The sequence below is a fragment of the Motacilla alba genome, chromosome 1A, assembly GCF_015832195.1.
Source record: "Motacilla alba alba isolate MOTALB_02 chromosome 1A, Motacilla_alba_V1.0_pri, whole genome shotgun sequence".
Classification (NCBI taxonomy): Eukaryota; Metazoa; Chordata; class Aves; order Passeriformes; family Motacillidae; genus Motacilla; species Motacilla alba.
Genome location: NC_052031.1, coordinates 34,375,237 through 34,392,540, shown reverse-complemented (window position 1 = coordinate 34,392,540; position 17,304 = coordinate 34,375,237). Strand labels below are relative to the sequence as shown.

The following is a 17,304-nucleotide window of genomic DNA, read 5'->3' as shown; positions in this document are numbered from 1 at the left end:
TATTATAAAACTGTCTGAATGATGAACCAGAGAAAATTAAAAGGCAGAGAACACCACTAGTAGTCCAAACCTGAGCATCTCTTTCCAGCCCAAACAAGGGTTAAAAAAGACACTTCCAACTCCTTGCTCAGTGCCTGCTTCCCTGAAGGTGCTCAAGATGTCTCACTTCCATAGAGACAAATTTTTAAAACTAAAGCCTCTCTCTGATCAGTAACTCCCGTATTGACAGTAAATAAAGCAAAATGCCAGCTTTGAAAGAGAAGAAACTTCGGTAGTGCTTTCAGTGAGGCTGGTGCAGAAAAGGCACAGCAGCAAAAGGGAAGACTTCTTCCTGTAAAAACATCTGGAGAACTCAGCTGTCCCACTGCCTGGGATGCAAAACCCTCAGCAGATGTGCACAGGAACTGCAGAGCTGCCTCACAGAAAGTTTCTACAGTTCAGTAGTCTCCCTTCAATTGCAGTTAGTGTAACAACAGAAGGCTCACAGAACTATTTTAGGCTCCCCTGCCAAACCTCACAAATGCCTTCCACCTCCCTCTCCTCCCACAGAACTAACAGTCAATAATAAGGGCCACACAGTGAACTTACTCAGCCAACTGCAGCCATGTTCAGGAACAGATTTATCCTGGTGTGGGTGATTTTGGGTTTTTGGCATTTTTGTTTTTAACTGTCAGAGGACATAACAGATGGGAAGAGTTAGCTCTCTTTGCTGAGTTGGCAAAGAGGAGGCACCTGCACCAGTTTCCACATTGCTAAGCACTGGGGACTCTCCAGTCAGAGAGAAACAAGCAAGGACAATAATCTAAAGCCTGGATTCCACCAGGATCTCTCCCTCCAGCTCATCTAGGTCTCTGGGCCTTTCAATCTGCAGCAGTTATGAAGATCCTGAAAGAGGTTGGAGGCAAGGTTCCTACAAGCAGAACTAAGCGAGAACATTTTCCTAGTAAGCATAATCAAATTATTTCTATGTCTACAACTCAAAGGATAATATTTTCCCTAGGGAACTCTCATGGAAGAAAACAAACCCCGTCCCTGTTATATTACTTTCCCCATTCTCCAATACCCTTTCAGAGCATACCTTGATGGTCCTGCATCCTGGTTAGTTGACCTATGCTTGAACACCTCCACAACGAATTCATCCACGTACTACTGAATCCTCACTGTGTTTATCTTAGAGTATACATCCCATGTTTTGGGGAACAGGATGCTTTACACTTGTCTCACATTTCAGCAATTGGAACTGCTGAACACCCTAACCTGGAGGAAAATTGTAGGAAGATACTTTCAAAATCAAGAGTTCACAATGATTTCCCCCTCTGCTCTTAACCCAGAAGAAAGCCTGGAATCCCCTAAACCCCACCAGCCACAGCCCAACACCATTTCCATCTCTGTCTGAATTTTCACGTGGTCAGTGAAACCAGGCTACAACATAGTCATGTTATCAACTTGTTACGGTGAATTCTGACACAGTACAGTAAACTCAGTGGCCAAGCTGGCTTTGCTATCCTATTGTTTGCTATTTGGACAAATAATGTCTGAGCCCTCTAGAGCAAGTGAATGTTATTTCCATTACTGCAGGTTTGGAGCACTGCCTCAAGAAATGCAGATTAATTTTCTAATTAACATTTTGTTTTCTCTACAGAGACCTGTAGTTACACATTGGGTTTAAATACCATCATGAACGTTGTGTTCTTCCAAGCCAATTATATTAAATTTTAGACTTTTTTTTTGAAATGATTATTTTTTTCCAAAAGGAACACCAGCATTCTCACATAATCCTACCACTGTCACATGGCAAAGGCTCATCACAGGCCAAAGGTGGAGCCAACAGCACAGAAAATAATACCGTAATCTAAGATGGTACAATGGATCTAGCTCATTTTGTCCTAGAGTGAATGAACTTTGACAAATATTATGAATTATGGAAGTTCACCACTAGAATGGCACAGTATGGCAATGCAAGTGGCTTTCTGTTCATAACACAGTGTTGTGTTTTATGTGACACAATGTTCTGCTTTAGCAGTTAAAATATTTGCCCATGTAACCCCAGTATCAAAAGTAGTTTTAAACCATCAGAGGATGGTTACTGTCACTGGTACCAAACCAATATTTTGCATGAAATGAGCTGACAGCAGTTCAACCTGACATACAGCTATTTTACAGCCGCTGCGTTTAACACTCACATGCTCTACAATGATTAATATTTGCCAGATTTAATCAAAGCAAGAAACCAGATTAAAAAGAGAAAGCCCACAGCTCCAAACATTACTACACTGATGTCCGAGTCTGAAAATGTAATTTTAAGAGACTAAAATTGCTTTATGTACATGCTTATTTCATCCCTTTTAGTTAACAGACTTCATGTGGGGCACTGTGTTTTAGAGAAAAGTAAGGTTATCTTAAAAAAAAAAAAAAGTCTGCACTTCTCACTGGTTGTAAACGCTGCAAAAAGTCCAGATAAGGATAAGAGCTAGTATAAACTCTTTCTAGATTCAGAAGTAAACACAGCACAGAATCTAGCTGTAACTATCTTAGAATGTCCACCCTCCAAGTTTTGATGCCTGATAATTTGGGAAGTCTGGCAATAATGAGAATTGCAAAGAAATTAGACAAGCTGAAATGAAGACAGACAAAAGTATTTTTTAATATAAAAATGGTCTTTATTTCTTCAATACAAGGTAAACTACTATTGCAGTTTAAGACCAACACAAAAGTTGGACAGCAAATTGCTTAACAGTCTCCTAAAGGCTGAAAAAAAGAAACCTATGAAAGCTAAAAGTTGTGCAATATTTCAAGTATAACATCTAAAAAATGAAATCATCCCTAAATTTACAGATTATTTAAGTACCTCTGCTGAAAATGTATTGAAATCCACATTTGGTATGATACCATCTTACCTTGCAGAGAAATAGAGGTCTTCAAAAACTGCAGTATTCAACAGGCTCTTTGGCCTGCCAGCATCAGGGAACTGTTTACTATATATATAAAATCCTTTGGAGTCAGGCATTCTGACAGGCATCCATTCCCTTACACTGTGCATTGCAATTCTGCATTCCAACTTGGACAACCCCCCTCCTGTATTTCAAACCATTTCTTGAATATTTACTCATATATCCTTGTGCAAAGCAGGAACCAGGAAATGGAATGGTACAGGAAGACAATACAGCCTTTTGTTTAGAAAGTCAGCAGTGCTGGTAATCATTATAAAAATGTTACAGTTTACCAAACAGGAATGTATTTCACCTTCAAAACACTTGGCTTTTTTTTTTTTCCTTTCTTTATTATTTAAAAAAGGACAACTGCAGTAGTAAGGAATATGAATTTGCAACCACTTATATTTATAAAAGCACACACATTCCTCATTTTCTTACATGTGAAGATCAAAGGAATGTCTGTTTCATAATGTGATAATAATATGCACAGTTTAAAATATTTTCTATTACAAAATACTGTGTACAAGAGGGTGAGGCTGAAGTCTATTGAATATATTCTAAAGTGTTATTTCTGAAATCATGTAAAAATCACATTACATGGTAAGGATAGGAATTTTTACAACTTAAATGCTCCATTCCATCAGGATCAAAGGTATATGTTTACTAGTTTCAAGAGACTTCTGTAAAATTAGTGTATTTTGAAGAGTTAAGCACAGGCATCATCTCAGAACCCATTGCAATCACTGGGGCTACAGAAAGGGTTCATGAATTAACAAATGTATCACATATAAATGGAATAAGGAGCTTTATTGTATTTTGTCCAAAAAGGGGGAAAACAAATCCCATAAGAACATCAAACTGATGAGCTTCTATACCCCAAGCTGCTCCTTAGTAAATTTATCCTCTATAGCTAAATGGAAATCTAAAAATGCATGGGATGTCAGACCTTAATAGGGCTTGGGGAAGAAAGGGGAGGAAGGCAAAACAAGTACAAAACCAAAAAAACCCCAACACCCCCATCCACCCCAAGCTAGTCTGAAGTATTAATTGCAAGGCATCATAATTGCAAGAGACAGTATTTCTGCATAAACATCATGATTCATCAGCATGCCGCAACCATTATGTTCAAGACCTGTGCAGTCAATTACCAAAATAATCTAAATCTCAACTGAATCCACATTGCTTCTTTCTATGTTACAATTCTCATTTTGGAAAGAATTCAAATGAATTCGTATTTTTATATGGACACTGACCTGCACTTTCCTTCTCTAAAATCTTGAAGGGTTTATATTTCAATGCAGAAGCAATTTAGTGTCTCAGATCTCTGAAGAGTACCAGTCCTAAACGTGCATGTTTTATATTTAAATCTACATGACTGACAGTATCTTAACGAGCATTGTATTAGGAAATTTAAGGCTGTATCTCAGTTCACACAAGAACCAAAGACAATTTTAACAGGCTATGTATAAAATTCTACAAATAAAAATGAGAGCAATGTCTGTTTAACCTGTACACAAGGAGGAAGTGGGTAAGGAAAGAAAATCAGGAATTAAGTATTTCTACAAAGAATGCCATGTATTTTGCTAGAAACACAGATGACAAGTATATACAACATTTAAATCTCCAATTATCCACATACAACGAGAAAAAAAAAACCATTTACAAGAGTTTGGGTATGCAACTAAATAATCAGGTAAAAAAATTCAGTTAGAAAAACTAAGCCTCACCAATTTCAAAGGAACAAAACCAGAAACTACTCAGTCCATAAAGAAAAAAGCTAATGTCTAAATTTAATAAAAATATCTTGTTTAACACAAAAAAAACACAACAGCTATCCAAGCTTTTAAGCCACACTGTAAATAAAAATCTGAAGTTCTGACAACCATTTTCCAAAATGTCATCAGAACAAAAAATATTGGCACAGAAAGCAAAAAAGGAATGAGGGAAAAAAAAGACTGTACAGTTTCAAAATGCTATGTTCTTCTTCTTAAGTACTTTGACCTGTCAAAATGTATAATCCTGTAAAAATTTTACTTTAAAAAAACCACCCTCTACTTCTAAAAAACAAACCACCAAAACAAGTTCTGTTGGTAAAGCACCACCACCCCTAAGTCACTACTTGTTAGTTTTGTCTTTCAAGATAAAGGACATAGCCTTAAGATAATATTTTCAATGTTACTTATAAACTCAATATTTGAAAAAAATCAAGTGTTTCCTCATAGATTATTTCATCCTTTCATCAGCAGAAGGAAATGAAATACAAGTGAATGAATATTAAACAGCAGTAGCCATCATGGCATCACCACCAGTCAGCAAGTTTCCTGCATATGCACAGGAAATTGCAGGAACCTTTAGTAAACCAAGACTTGGTAAAAAAGTCTACTACAGATCCAGTTACACATGATGTAATCAGGCATATTCCTTTTTGGTGTTTATCAGGGTCTTTGGATTTTTTCTGTACATTTTTTTTGCTTTATAAAAAAAAAAAAAAAAATCTAACAAAGGAAGCTCACAACAACAAGAGAGTATTACCGAAGTTGCAACACAGTACATTTATCGGTTAAAACTAAGAATCTGGAGAACAGGCAGAAATAATGGGCTTCATACAGGGATCTCATCTCTCAGGTCACAATGGTCATTCTGTTTAACTTACATTATTTACCCCCTGCCATTTCCATTGCCAGCAATGGAAATATGTGAGAAATGACAATCTATGTAAAAAGAGCAACAGTCTCAAATCTATTTCAATGTGGACTAAAATATCAGTTCCTACATAAAATGCTTGTAAAGTTACTTTTTTATTTTAAAATTTAATATATCTACGCAATGGAACATTACTTACCTGCTGCTTTTCCAGTATTAGCTATTCCCCATTTAACTGCTACAGGCAGGTAATTTCTTCCTTAAACTTATTACACACAGTAGTAAACAATGTTTTTAAGTAAAGAAAACGAAGTTACAACAGTACTGTTTGTAACCAATACCTATTCACAAAAGAAGCAAGAAGTGATTCATGACTTGCTTGATACAACTTTCAGTTTTACAAAATTTTTAAAGGCAGTTTTCATTTTCAAACAGGATTAAACAAACACGTGGAAATATCTTCTCAGAAGCAAATAGTTCAATAAACACCAGTGATCCCATGCGTGAGGAACTGAGGTACACAATTTAAGAAAAAAAGAAAAAGGGGTGAGTCTGAAGCTGTAGCCAAGTCCAACAGCATCAACCTGGCTGCAGGAAACCTGGTTCAATAGTAGGTGCCAAAAATATTAGAGCATTTCAGGCTTATGCAAAACTTTTGCAGTTGCACAAGCTACTGGTCCCAACTCAGTAAAGCATAAAAATCACTCATGTATGCAAATACGACACTTAAAGCATAGGTTTACATTTCTTGAAATCTATGAAATGCAAGCACATGCTTTATATGCTCTGGAAAACCAAACAGATTTAAATGCTTTCCTGAACAGGGTAACATTTTAAGTCAGCTGTAAAATCTTCAAAATTGGTAAAAAATAAATCAAGAGGCTTCTAAGAGTTGCCTCTTAAAGCCATCTGAGGTCTTGAAACTTAACTTAAAACATTAACTGTAGCTATTTGAACGAGTGACAACTCCAAGAGCATGTCTGTTAGATAACACTTCACAATAGACTAAAAGTGAGCCTTTGTGCAAGGCTGAGGGAAATGAAGCATTTGCAGATTTTATGAAATTTCTATTTGCTGGCATTTCACACTTGATGAAATTTAAAACAAATACTTTAATTTGATGCCTATTTTCACTGAGTGCTCCATTCATTTGTTTTTAGGTAAATTTACAAAACCTCATCTGACAAATTTAATCAGTGCCATTTTTTGCTAAGACATTTTAAATATTGCCCACTGGTGAATAAGGACATACAAATGTACCTTCTCTTTTATATGCATGTGTGAATAAATCCCAAAGTATTAAGAAAATACCAAACCCATGAAGTCATAAAAATGGTAACATCTTATTTCTTCTGGCACATTTCTAATATACAACTATGTACAGACTGCTACGGCCTTGGGGGTGGACAGGGAACACACACAAGCACTATTACTATAAAACTGTAAACAACTGCAGAATTTTGGATGTTTTAAACCTAACCTTTCTACCCCTTATTATGGGCAGTTTGAGTTCATATGAACAGTTAAAGTTTATATTAACTGTAGTGTCAATCAGGATCAAGGCTGTATGAGAGATAAAATTTTCAGCGTGCTAAAAATCACAGACCTGACACTATCTCTCCTCAGAACAACTGACCAAAGAGAGCTGCAGTTTTTACAGTTTTATATGTCAATTAGCAAATTCACAAGCCACCTAGGTAAACACTGCTAAAAAGCAAAACAGAATTAAAGGTTTTACGTAACCACCTATTTTTGTATCAAAATCGAGTGGGAGAGCACAACATTAGTATGTTTAACTCGCTGAATCCAAGATTAGGTTGAGGCATAGGCAAGAACTATTGCAATGTTTCTGAAGACAGCATCAATGTTTTCATTGTAACATTATCTTTAAATATTGCTGAACACATGACTTTCCCTGAGGTGTAAACATCAAATAACTTGAACAGCTTTACACATCAGCCCCATTAAACAGTTTATTACAACACTACATCTACTGTAATCAGTGGTGCTGTGTACAGACATTATATGAACAGTTTAACATGAACAAACTACTATAAAAACAAGCATTTACTTGACTTTTTTCAATTGCTTGCACATTATAATTGCCAAATGTATATAACCAGTAATAAAGTTGCAAAAGCTATAAGGTTTAAATCACACAGGTTTCCCTCAAATAAAACAGTTAAGCAACATAAAAAAGTAAAAGAGCTACTGGTTACCATGTATGCAGATTTGCTTTATTCAGATCTATTCCTGTTCATATTATCCATGAATCCTTACAGGCTCAGTTCAATCACATGAAGCAAACTGCTGGACAAGCATCTTTCCTTGAAGAATGTATCTTGTCTTGCACGCTGTTCCTCTTCCTTCAGCTGTAATGTGTCAAAATTTGTGATGTAGATTTTGCTAGTCCCCAAAACACACAGAAAATTGTTGGCTTATCTATACATACACAACTCGTGCATCTACTTCACCGTGATGTTAACTAACATAAAACACCCAGAAGCAGTAGCTACTCATTTGAAGTTTTCTAATACAGTAATTAAAAATAAGATTAATGTTTTTGTACAACAAAGTTGAAAGAACATAAACTTCACAGTTAAAGAAAGTATTGATGATAAAGAAATAACTACTGCTTCTGTGACTGTCTGCCAAATTTATATAGAACACTTCCTAAAGTATGCATTCTGCAAGAGTAACTGAACAAGAATTTAAAGTAATTTTACCACAATTAGATTTTTACATTTTTACCTGCCCACTTACATAAGTTTTAAGCTGGTTTGACATTTAAGTAATTAATTGATTATATAATGAAGTGGATGGCTCACAGCTCAGTAACATTTAAAAGCACACAGAATCTGACACCAGTATTTCAAAAGACTAGTGGCAAGCTGGATGGGATTCACATCTAAAACCACACATTTGCAGTTGCGCACAAGAACCCACTTTTCAATTAATACAATGCAGGATTTGCAGGTTTCCTCACCTACTTGCCCTTGAAAAAACTCCAAGCCCTACTTCCTGTTCTCATCTATTTTGGCAAATCAGGGAACCACACAATTCAAAGTTAATTAATTACTGTAAGAGTTCACAAAATACTTGGGATGATATAATTTCATACACTGGATTTCAGTTGAATTCCATTACAAAACAATTAGCTATCTTAATTTCATTAATAATTCACAATTTCAACACTCAATAATTTCAAAATAGTTTTAAGCAAGTTCTTTTAAAAACCCAACACATTAAATTACTCATTTGAAAACCAAGACATTTAGAGAAGCAATTTCATGAATGTGCAACAGTACACAGCTGTCAAATATTCTTCTATTAGTACAATACTTTCAAAGCTGGGAAAACCAAGTACGCAATTTTTCTTCTTCACTTCCTCAAAATGACTGTTAACAATAACTTTAAAAAATCCCAAAGTATAACCAAGTATATCCTATACATTACAGTATGCACGTAAACTAATCCAAACCAGAGAGTGAAATTTCTTCTCTTATTCACAGACTTTGTTCCCAGGTCCTGAATGGATCAACAACTATTTTTGGGGAAGTTCCTTTCCCAGAGGCCAGTATTTCCATGGGAGTTATGTACTTTTGAAATTAATTAGTAGCAAAGTGACAAGGTGTTACCTCCACAAGAAAACACATTCAGAGCTGTGAGCTAAGTTAGCAAAAACAGACAGGAGAGAATCTCAGTTTTCTAGCGGAGAAAGTCAGTACTTGACAGCTGTGAGACTGCACATCAGAATTTGCTGCTCTCATCATACAATTGCTGCAGCCAGAATTGTGGATCTTGATTATGTCTATGGCAACTGTTATGGCAATCCAAAGTGCCCTATATATGAGTTAATACTACCATAAGAAAGCTTCAGTTCCTGGGAATAATTTGCTATATCTGTAAAGGTACTTATGGATCTACAGGAACTCTAAAGAATGCACAATAAAGTGAATTTAGGATTGATGCTTTTTGGTATAGGGCGCTTAAGATGGTCAGCACCACACCGAGCCTTCATTTTTAAAAACACGACCAACTAAAATCCAAAGTGGTGTACATTTCAGTTCCAAGTATTCTGCCACTACATCTTGGCAAAACTGGAAACCCTTGTGGCTCCGAAAAGAAATAAATCTGTATGCATTATACCTGCATGCTCAGCCTTTTTCAGTATTCTACAAGAAGGTAGAATATTGAAGCAACAAAAAACTTTTAAAAAATTAAATCTCTAGTCTGTATTTCTTGGCATCTTTCCATCTGCCTCAAGCTCATACATAAGCTATCTGTCCCAAGCATGTGTTAGATTTGTACAATTTACCACCAGACAGCAATCAGTTTCTCAGCATTTCTATCAAAATTTACCAACTCTATCCAAATTTCAGACTTAGGTATTGTATAGAAATTTTGTGGTTTAAAAGTTAGGGGTTTATGCCAGAACATTTCACAAACGAAATCCCAGAACTTGAGTGATCAAACATTTCTATATTTATGCAAGATGCAACTTGAGCACTTTTTTACCCACAAAAACACATTCTTACAACAAAACCCCTGTAGATTTCTTATATATATAAATATATATATCAAAAGCATCTTGCAATAGCAGCTCTAATTTTTTTCCTTTAATTCCAATTATCCAAATATTCACATAAAAGCTTTAAACAGCCTTTAAAATTTTGAAAATTCTACAGCAATTTTAAAGCTGTATATACATATACCCATCAAGTTTTATCATAGTAGTTTATTTTCAGAGATTGAATTTCAATCTCACATGTTCACATTTCAGTAAAATGCACAAGATACATTTGTTATTATATCCTAGACGCTCCTACAAATTACTTCATGTAATTCTCCTTTATTTTATTCTATACACGAAGAAAAAGAAATATACAAACCAAAAATCCCACAGAAAGTGTCAGCTTAAAAGCCAAAAATTTCTTTTAATTTAACCTACATTCCAAATATCACATCACATATTCTGATGCTTTAGCTGTAACATAGTGAGAAAGAAGGAATTTCAAGCTTGACTTTCTATTTGTCTTTCAGCATGTAGCACAGATACTCATGTGGTTCTGTTCTGCTCACTATACACGTACAGATTATTTTATCCGCACTAGCATCTTCTCACATTTGCTGCCTGTTCCCCCCTCCTATTATGAGTGTACTTACCTGCTGTCTTTGTTCAGTCTTAGTGTATAATTTAACAACAACACAACAACAATATCATGACTGTATATAATTTTACATGGGGGAAAATCCTTCTAAACTAACTGAGTTTGTCATGTATCTTTCTTCTATTATCCCAGCCTGTCTACTCATCAAAATTGAATTTTCTGAACACCCTTCTCTGTTCATCAGTTAATCTTTAGTTTACAAGTTAAAAAGATATTAATTATTGGCAAGTATTTTTCACATTCATATATGAGGGAGAGACTAAAAGGTAGATCGAGGAGCTGTCACAGGTAAACATAAAAATTAAGATCTCTCATGTGTCTTTTTGGTTTTTTTTTGGTAAAAAGAAATCTTAGTTCTCAAACCACAATGAGCAAAAGTAAAAAAGTGAATTTTTTTTTCATTCTTTGAAGAACATTGATTCAAACCAACATTTTCACATCTGTGTTTCATATACCTAAAAGTTTCTTGGGGAACTTTTCACACAGATCAAATTTGTCAAAATTAATGAATTCGCAAATAAAGAAGCCCAGGATATGAGGAACAAAAAAATATAAGTGTGTCTACAGACACCTCAAAAGTCAGTAAAATTACAGCAACATATTCATGGGAAAAAAGTAATAAAAGTTATTCATTTGAAAATAAGTAGCATAAGACATTCTGATAATTTTTTACATCCTCAAGAAAATCAGATTGAACATTAACAGACAAGCTCTGTGTTTCTGCAAAGCACCAGAGTAATGGTTAAAACAGATTTTAAGAAGCATATAAACCAGTGGCACTGCTTGCCTCTATTCATGCTATGCTGGATTGCAAATACTGAATGAGATGCACAAAGCATTACTTCTCTGGTGAATGCTAAATACAGAAGAACAGTGCCCACATAAAACACACAGTTAAAAAAAAAAGAAATTAGGTAAACAATATTAATAATAGTTTAAGACCAAGACCTGATGTAATTCTAGACAGGTATATATACCCAGGTCTTGATCAATATAACCACATGATTCACTTATCACTTAATATTAACTAGAATCTTATTATTAAAATAGCCTATTAAAAGCAAGCATTTGCCAATTCATTACAAGTTTTCTTAAAAGGCTAATTTCATACTTCACTTGATGTATAAGTGGTTATTAGCACAGTTACAGGACCATTCCAATTTAGAGAAGCAAAAATATAATGAATACTATGTAAGCCATCAGTACCATTTTTCCCCTCCTACTGACACAAAAAATTCCAACCATGTTACTTCTTGAATCACTCTAAAGCTGAAAGTAATTTCAGAGTGATCTGAGAGCAGTTTTTGAAGAAGCATATTAACCTCAAACTTCAAATTATTTTGCTTACAGTGGTTTGAGAGCAGAAAAATCAGAGAATAAACATGAAATATGGAGTACAAAGTCTACATACATATCAACTGTTACAATGTTGTGGTTTTGTCTTTGCAATTCAATCCAAATCCAGTTTAAATAGGAAATAATCAACCAACCCAGTAACAAAAACATAAAATGAAAAACTTAACATTCAGCAGTTATAGAAATTCAGACAGATTAAGATTGGGACAATGTATCAGCTAGAAATACATTACTGATTATCAGTTTAAAAAAATTCTGCCTAACAAGTCAGGACTCATGCTGATGAATTTACATTACTATTCTGTTTGTACACATTAATTCTTCTAAATGTCATTCTATTGGGTTCTTAGTTTTTTTGACTAATACAGGTTAGACACTTGTCTTAAATCCATTGTTATCTTTTATATTTACAGGCTTTCTATGAGCAAAGGCAAGATGTTCCAAGGAAGCATTCAGTTTATAGTAATTCAGGAGAATGCGCTGTCAATGTACATGAAGTCTTACTCAAGTGAAGGTACAAAAATCTTTCAACAATTTGATTTTAAATCATGAAGTGTACAAACAGAAGTGTAAATACCTGATATGGTACAACTAAACTTTTTTAAGTTTTGCTGTTATAAACATATTTTGTAAGTTATTCCAATTTAACCCATCTCTATAAATGTAATACAGAACAAACAGAATTTCACTGTTCACAAAAGTTTTCACAATGGACCCTTAGAATCCTTCTGAACTAGACGTGTAACACTTTGGAAAAAATGCCAGTACAGTATCACAGTCATGACTATAGGTACACAATAAAGAGAAATATAGGTGCCATTCATAGGGTGCAGGCAGAAAGGCAACTTCATGTTTTCTGGCAAAACACAGTAATATGGGGAATAACTTGTTTCAGCACTGTCGATATTTATTAAATGACTGAGTGTTAAATCAGTTTATGAATATTATTAAATGTAAAAAATGAAACAAAAAATGTATGGGAACATACATCTTGGTGAAAATGAAACATACAAACCAGGAAATAACTGTATTTCTTTTATATGTGTGTGTGTGTGTGTGTATAAATATATATAAACAAAACTACAATAAAGCTCTTCTTCATTAAGACAGCAACAAGACAAACTTTTTACAACTGAACTTAAAAAAATACCAAATGCTTTAATTTACATGTAGTATACTAAATTTGCCATTTAATCAAGTTCTTAGGACCTATTTTCTTAGCACAAGGGAATCTTACCAAGTCCCCCTTTTGAAAGAAAAGAGAAACCCCAGCACACAACAAAGCTGAAGGATCTTGCAAATATAAAACCCATCTGGACTGAGACTGAAATCACAGCCTCAGTGCAAATTGTGCTTCAGAAATTATAAAATGCAACCTAATGCTGTTTGACATATATTCTTGGAGTAAGAGAGTAGGAAATCTGTACTTGGCACAGTAAATCTATATCTATGTGCACAACAATAAATACACAAAAATCAAAGCTAGATTAGTAAACTATGCCAAGGGTTAAAAAAAAATATCTTTTATTCCAGGCTATTAACCATTTTTAGTATGTTTGCTGATCTCCAACAGAAGGAAAACACTCTGGAAATGCATCCATTACTCAGCTCAATGGTTACTCTGTTAGTAACAACTATTCGCAAATATCAAAAATATGCAGCTATTATAAAAGGTAAAAACCCAGTTCAACAAAAGAGATTACATTTACTTTTGTTATACCTGTATTTTTATATTCTCTTGTTTTACAATTAAGAACCAGAGTTGATATTTTTACTAAATTCCAGAAATATTTCTACCAATCCATTTTTAATGGCAAAAAGTGGCACTAACAGAAATATACTGCCAACTGAATTTCAGTTGCCATGTTTCACCCTCCTATTTAAGCCTTTGACTCCCCTTCTCTAGGTCTGTTATTTCTTTTTGTGTCCTCTGCTGGTATATGAACCTGAAACAACATCCCACTTTATTCTCAACACACTAGAGCATTTACTGTCATAATTTGCTCTCTCCCAGAGGAGTGTCAGTGACACAAAAAGCCTGACTGAAAAACTAACATTTAACACATAGAGAACTGTATTTTCACTTAGGACTATACTACATTTTATTTGACTTTTATATGTTTTGCTCTGTAACATCTATAAATGAACGCCCATCAATAAAAAACACATGCAAATCTGGAAACTAAATCTGAGGTTAAATGTAAGAAATGGAAGCTGGGCAGACAGGCACATCTACAAGCTTCAATTTCAGTGCAGATGTAGTGGAAGCTCTTTCAAGAAGAGAAAAGACCACTAGAGAGTCACTACTAGGTAGGGTTGGTTTTTTTCAATTGTCAAATATAAGGAAACATGGGTGGCTTTAATTCCCAACCCTAAAAGCAGTACATTATATGATGTCAACATTTTTATGTATTTTAAAGCAGTACATTGAAAAAAATCATTGTTTAGCATGCTACTCTAGCTGTCTAGACATTTGATGCATACAAGACTTCAGATACATGAAATAAAAGAGCATGTTAGTTTGTGAACAACCAGAAAATCATCAATTCTAGTGTTACACATTTGTTTACTAGTCTTCAGAAAATGACTTTACTACTAGAAGAGGGACGGATTGAAAAATCAGGGTGGTGGGCAGCAACTGATAATAAATTTTACTGAAGGTTAATACCTGGATTTAGCTAGAGGGCAGAAGATACTGACAGGTCACATTTCATAAAATAAAGAGCAAAATCTGGTTATATTTCCTGAATTTGACTAAAACTCACCAGGAAAAAAAATAAAACAAAAGCAACACAAAACAAAACAACAAAACCCACAAAATCACCACTGTACCTGTGCAAGGACAATAACTGTATGGACACTGAAATAATCCACACACAATCTATGAAGGGCTAAATGCTACAGTCTTTACAGAAGCATAATTTAAAATACAAAATTAGTATTTTTAAATACAATTAAGAAATAAAATGGTAAAATTCATATAATCTTTCAAGATGACAAAGAGAACAGTCTGACTTATTGCCTTTTTAAGAAGTGGTTCAATCGCGTTTCATAAAAACTGGGAACACTATTATCAGCTAAAATAAGAGAAGTGGCATGCAGAATGTAGAAGATAATTGCACAAACACTTGCTCCCTCCCAAGACGAGTTAATTACCTGTTATTACTTACCTATGTTCATGTCAGGTGCTGCAAGAAGAAAGTGATTCAGTGCATACTGCAGGATCATTTAGATACAGACATGAATGGTATAAATAATCTCAAACCTTGAGTGGTTACTTTTAGTAAGTCGGTAAAGTTGAAGAACACGAAAGAAATGCTCACCTTCTTTAACGGTGACGGTATTCTCTCTCTCTGTCTCGTTCTCTGTCACGATCTCTGTCACGATCGCGGTGCCTCTCTCTCTCACGGCTTCTTTCCCGGTAATAGTCATCGTGACGGTCTCTACTACGTGATTTGTGCCGCCTACTTTTTTCTCGTGACCTACTGTGGTCCCTCTCTCTGGATCGCTCACGTCTTCTAAAAGAAATTACTTCATTAATTTTTTTCTTCAAAATACTTGTCATCCCCGTGCCAGTTTTGTACTCTGCTTATGAGTATGAATTTGATCAAAAGTAGGTATGAGGGAAAGATCTGTTCATTGTGATGCAGGTATGTTTTTGTATATAATATTAAAGATGCCTGGTACAAACACTGGTGGCTAAGAACTCAGTTACAGGTAGTAAGGGGCTCCCACTTTCTATTGTAACAAGGAAAAGTCAAAGTACATACTCAGAATGGAGGATGACTGAAATCAGTTGGGGGAAATACACCACATATCAAACGATCACTACAACATGGCTGCTAATCTGCATGTGGAAAATATGGGCCAAAACCACTAGAAAAAACTAAGAGTTAAACTGAAGCTAGTCAGATCAATTTTGAAAAGAGGGTAATTAAAAGGTAGCTTTCCTAGGTTCAGGAAAGCCTTATTTGGTTCCTTCACATATTGCCTGTGCAACTCAGGAAATCACTGACTTCTTATAAACCTTAGTTTCTTCTCTGTAAACTAGTCCTGCACCACACCTTCTCTTTTTTAAGTAAGAGCAGATGGAAGAGGAAAGTTTTACCTGGATCCAGAACCATAAGACTTGGACTCAATTCCATGAAGGCAGTCCTGAAGAGAGCTAATAAGCACTTTGCAGCGATCATCTGCAGATACTTTGGACTGTTTGATTAAGGAAATCGCAGTTACCAAGGTCTCTATAGCACTTCCATAGTCCCCTGAAAATGATGTATGATCAGGATCAGAAAATTATGCAAATTAAAACACAGATTTTTACCTGTAACACTATTACCATTTTGAGTATCTTCTCTTAAAAAGCCATTTAGATAATTTATTGTAGCACCAAATATTAAAATACTGTCCAGATCACTACTCAGGTTTTCTTAGAAACTAACTGAAGCACAGTACAAAATCAGTCATAAGTTTTATCTAAATTCAGCATTCTATCAGAAAAATGTGGCTTCAGGCCTTTCAGACTCCTAATTTTAAAAAAACCTATAAATTCTTTTCAGTTGGGTAGAATATCAAACACATTAACTGAGTTCTACTAACCAGCGCTGGCATCTGATACAGCTCTTGAAATGGCACTGCTTGAGATTGCTCTATTTCTATTCATGATTTCTTCAAATTCTGCTTCACTTAGAGGTGTCCTGGCAGCATCCATTTCTCTGCAAGCAATAAAACTAGTATTTAAAAAGTTAAGGAGAACTTCAGAAACTATCATTGCAATTTCAACAATCCAAGTTTGCAACTTTAAGCAGTGACAAACAGAAAAGAAAGCAGAATCTGGGTTTGGTTTTGGTTTTTTTAAGGACCATTGTTACAATACAAAATCCTGAATGCTTAAAAAAAAACTCAAAAAACCCCCAACAAACCAACCAAACAAAAAACCCCAAAGAAACAATTAAGACATTGCTGTATAAATAGACATTTTTTTGGTTCATCCCATCTATTTCAAACATTCAGCAGCACTTAATATTGTGCTTGACAAATATTTACAATTTTCGTAAAATCCTTGAAGGTACATAAATAGATATTCCCAACTGAATGGATGTGGAAATACATGTACATAGGCAATGCAGCTTTGAGCAAAATTAGAGAAAATTTTCATAACAGTACTGGAATCAGAACTATATGATCCTGTTTCCCAGATCTTA

General features: G+C 34.8%; 1 protein-coding gene across 4 annotated transcripts in view; it reads right to left on the bottom strand.

The window, feature by feature from the left end:
- Positions 1-2,638: 2,638 nt before the first annotated feature.
- CPSF6 (cleavage and polyadenylation specific factor 6) overlaps positions 2,639-17,304 on the bottom strand; it is a 31,887-nt gene continuing 17,221 nt past the window's right edge. For 2 of the 4 annotated variants that reach the window (XM_038153841.1, XM_038153844.1), the window contains 4 exons: positions 16,700-16,815; positions 16,212-16,365; positions 15,427-15,621; positions 2,639-7,948 (listed from right to left, as the gene is read on the bottom strand). In XM_038153841.1, the coding sequence (XP_038009769.1) occupies positions 15,432-15,621; positions 16,212-16,365; positions 16,700-16,815 (460 nt within the window). In that variant the 3' untranslated portion in view covers positions 2,639-7,948; positions 15,427-15,431. The remainder of the gene's footprint in view (positions 7,949-15,426; positions 15,622-16,211; positions 16,366-16,699; positions 16,816-17,304) is intronic. The other 2 variants (XM_038153843.1, XM_038153845.1) reach the window with 1 other exon arrangement.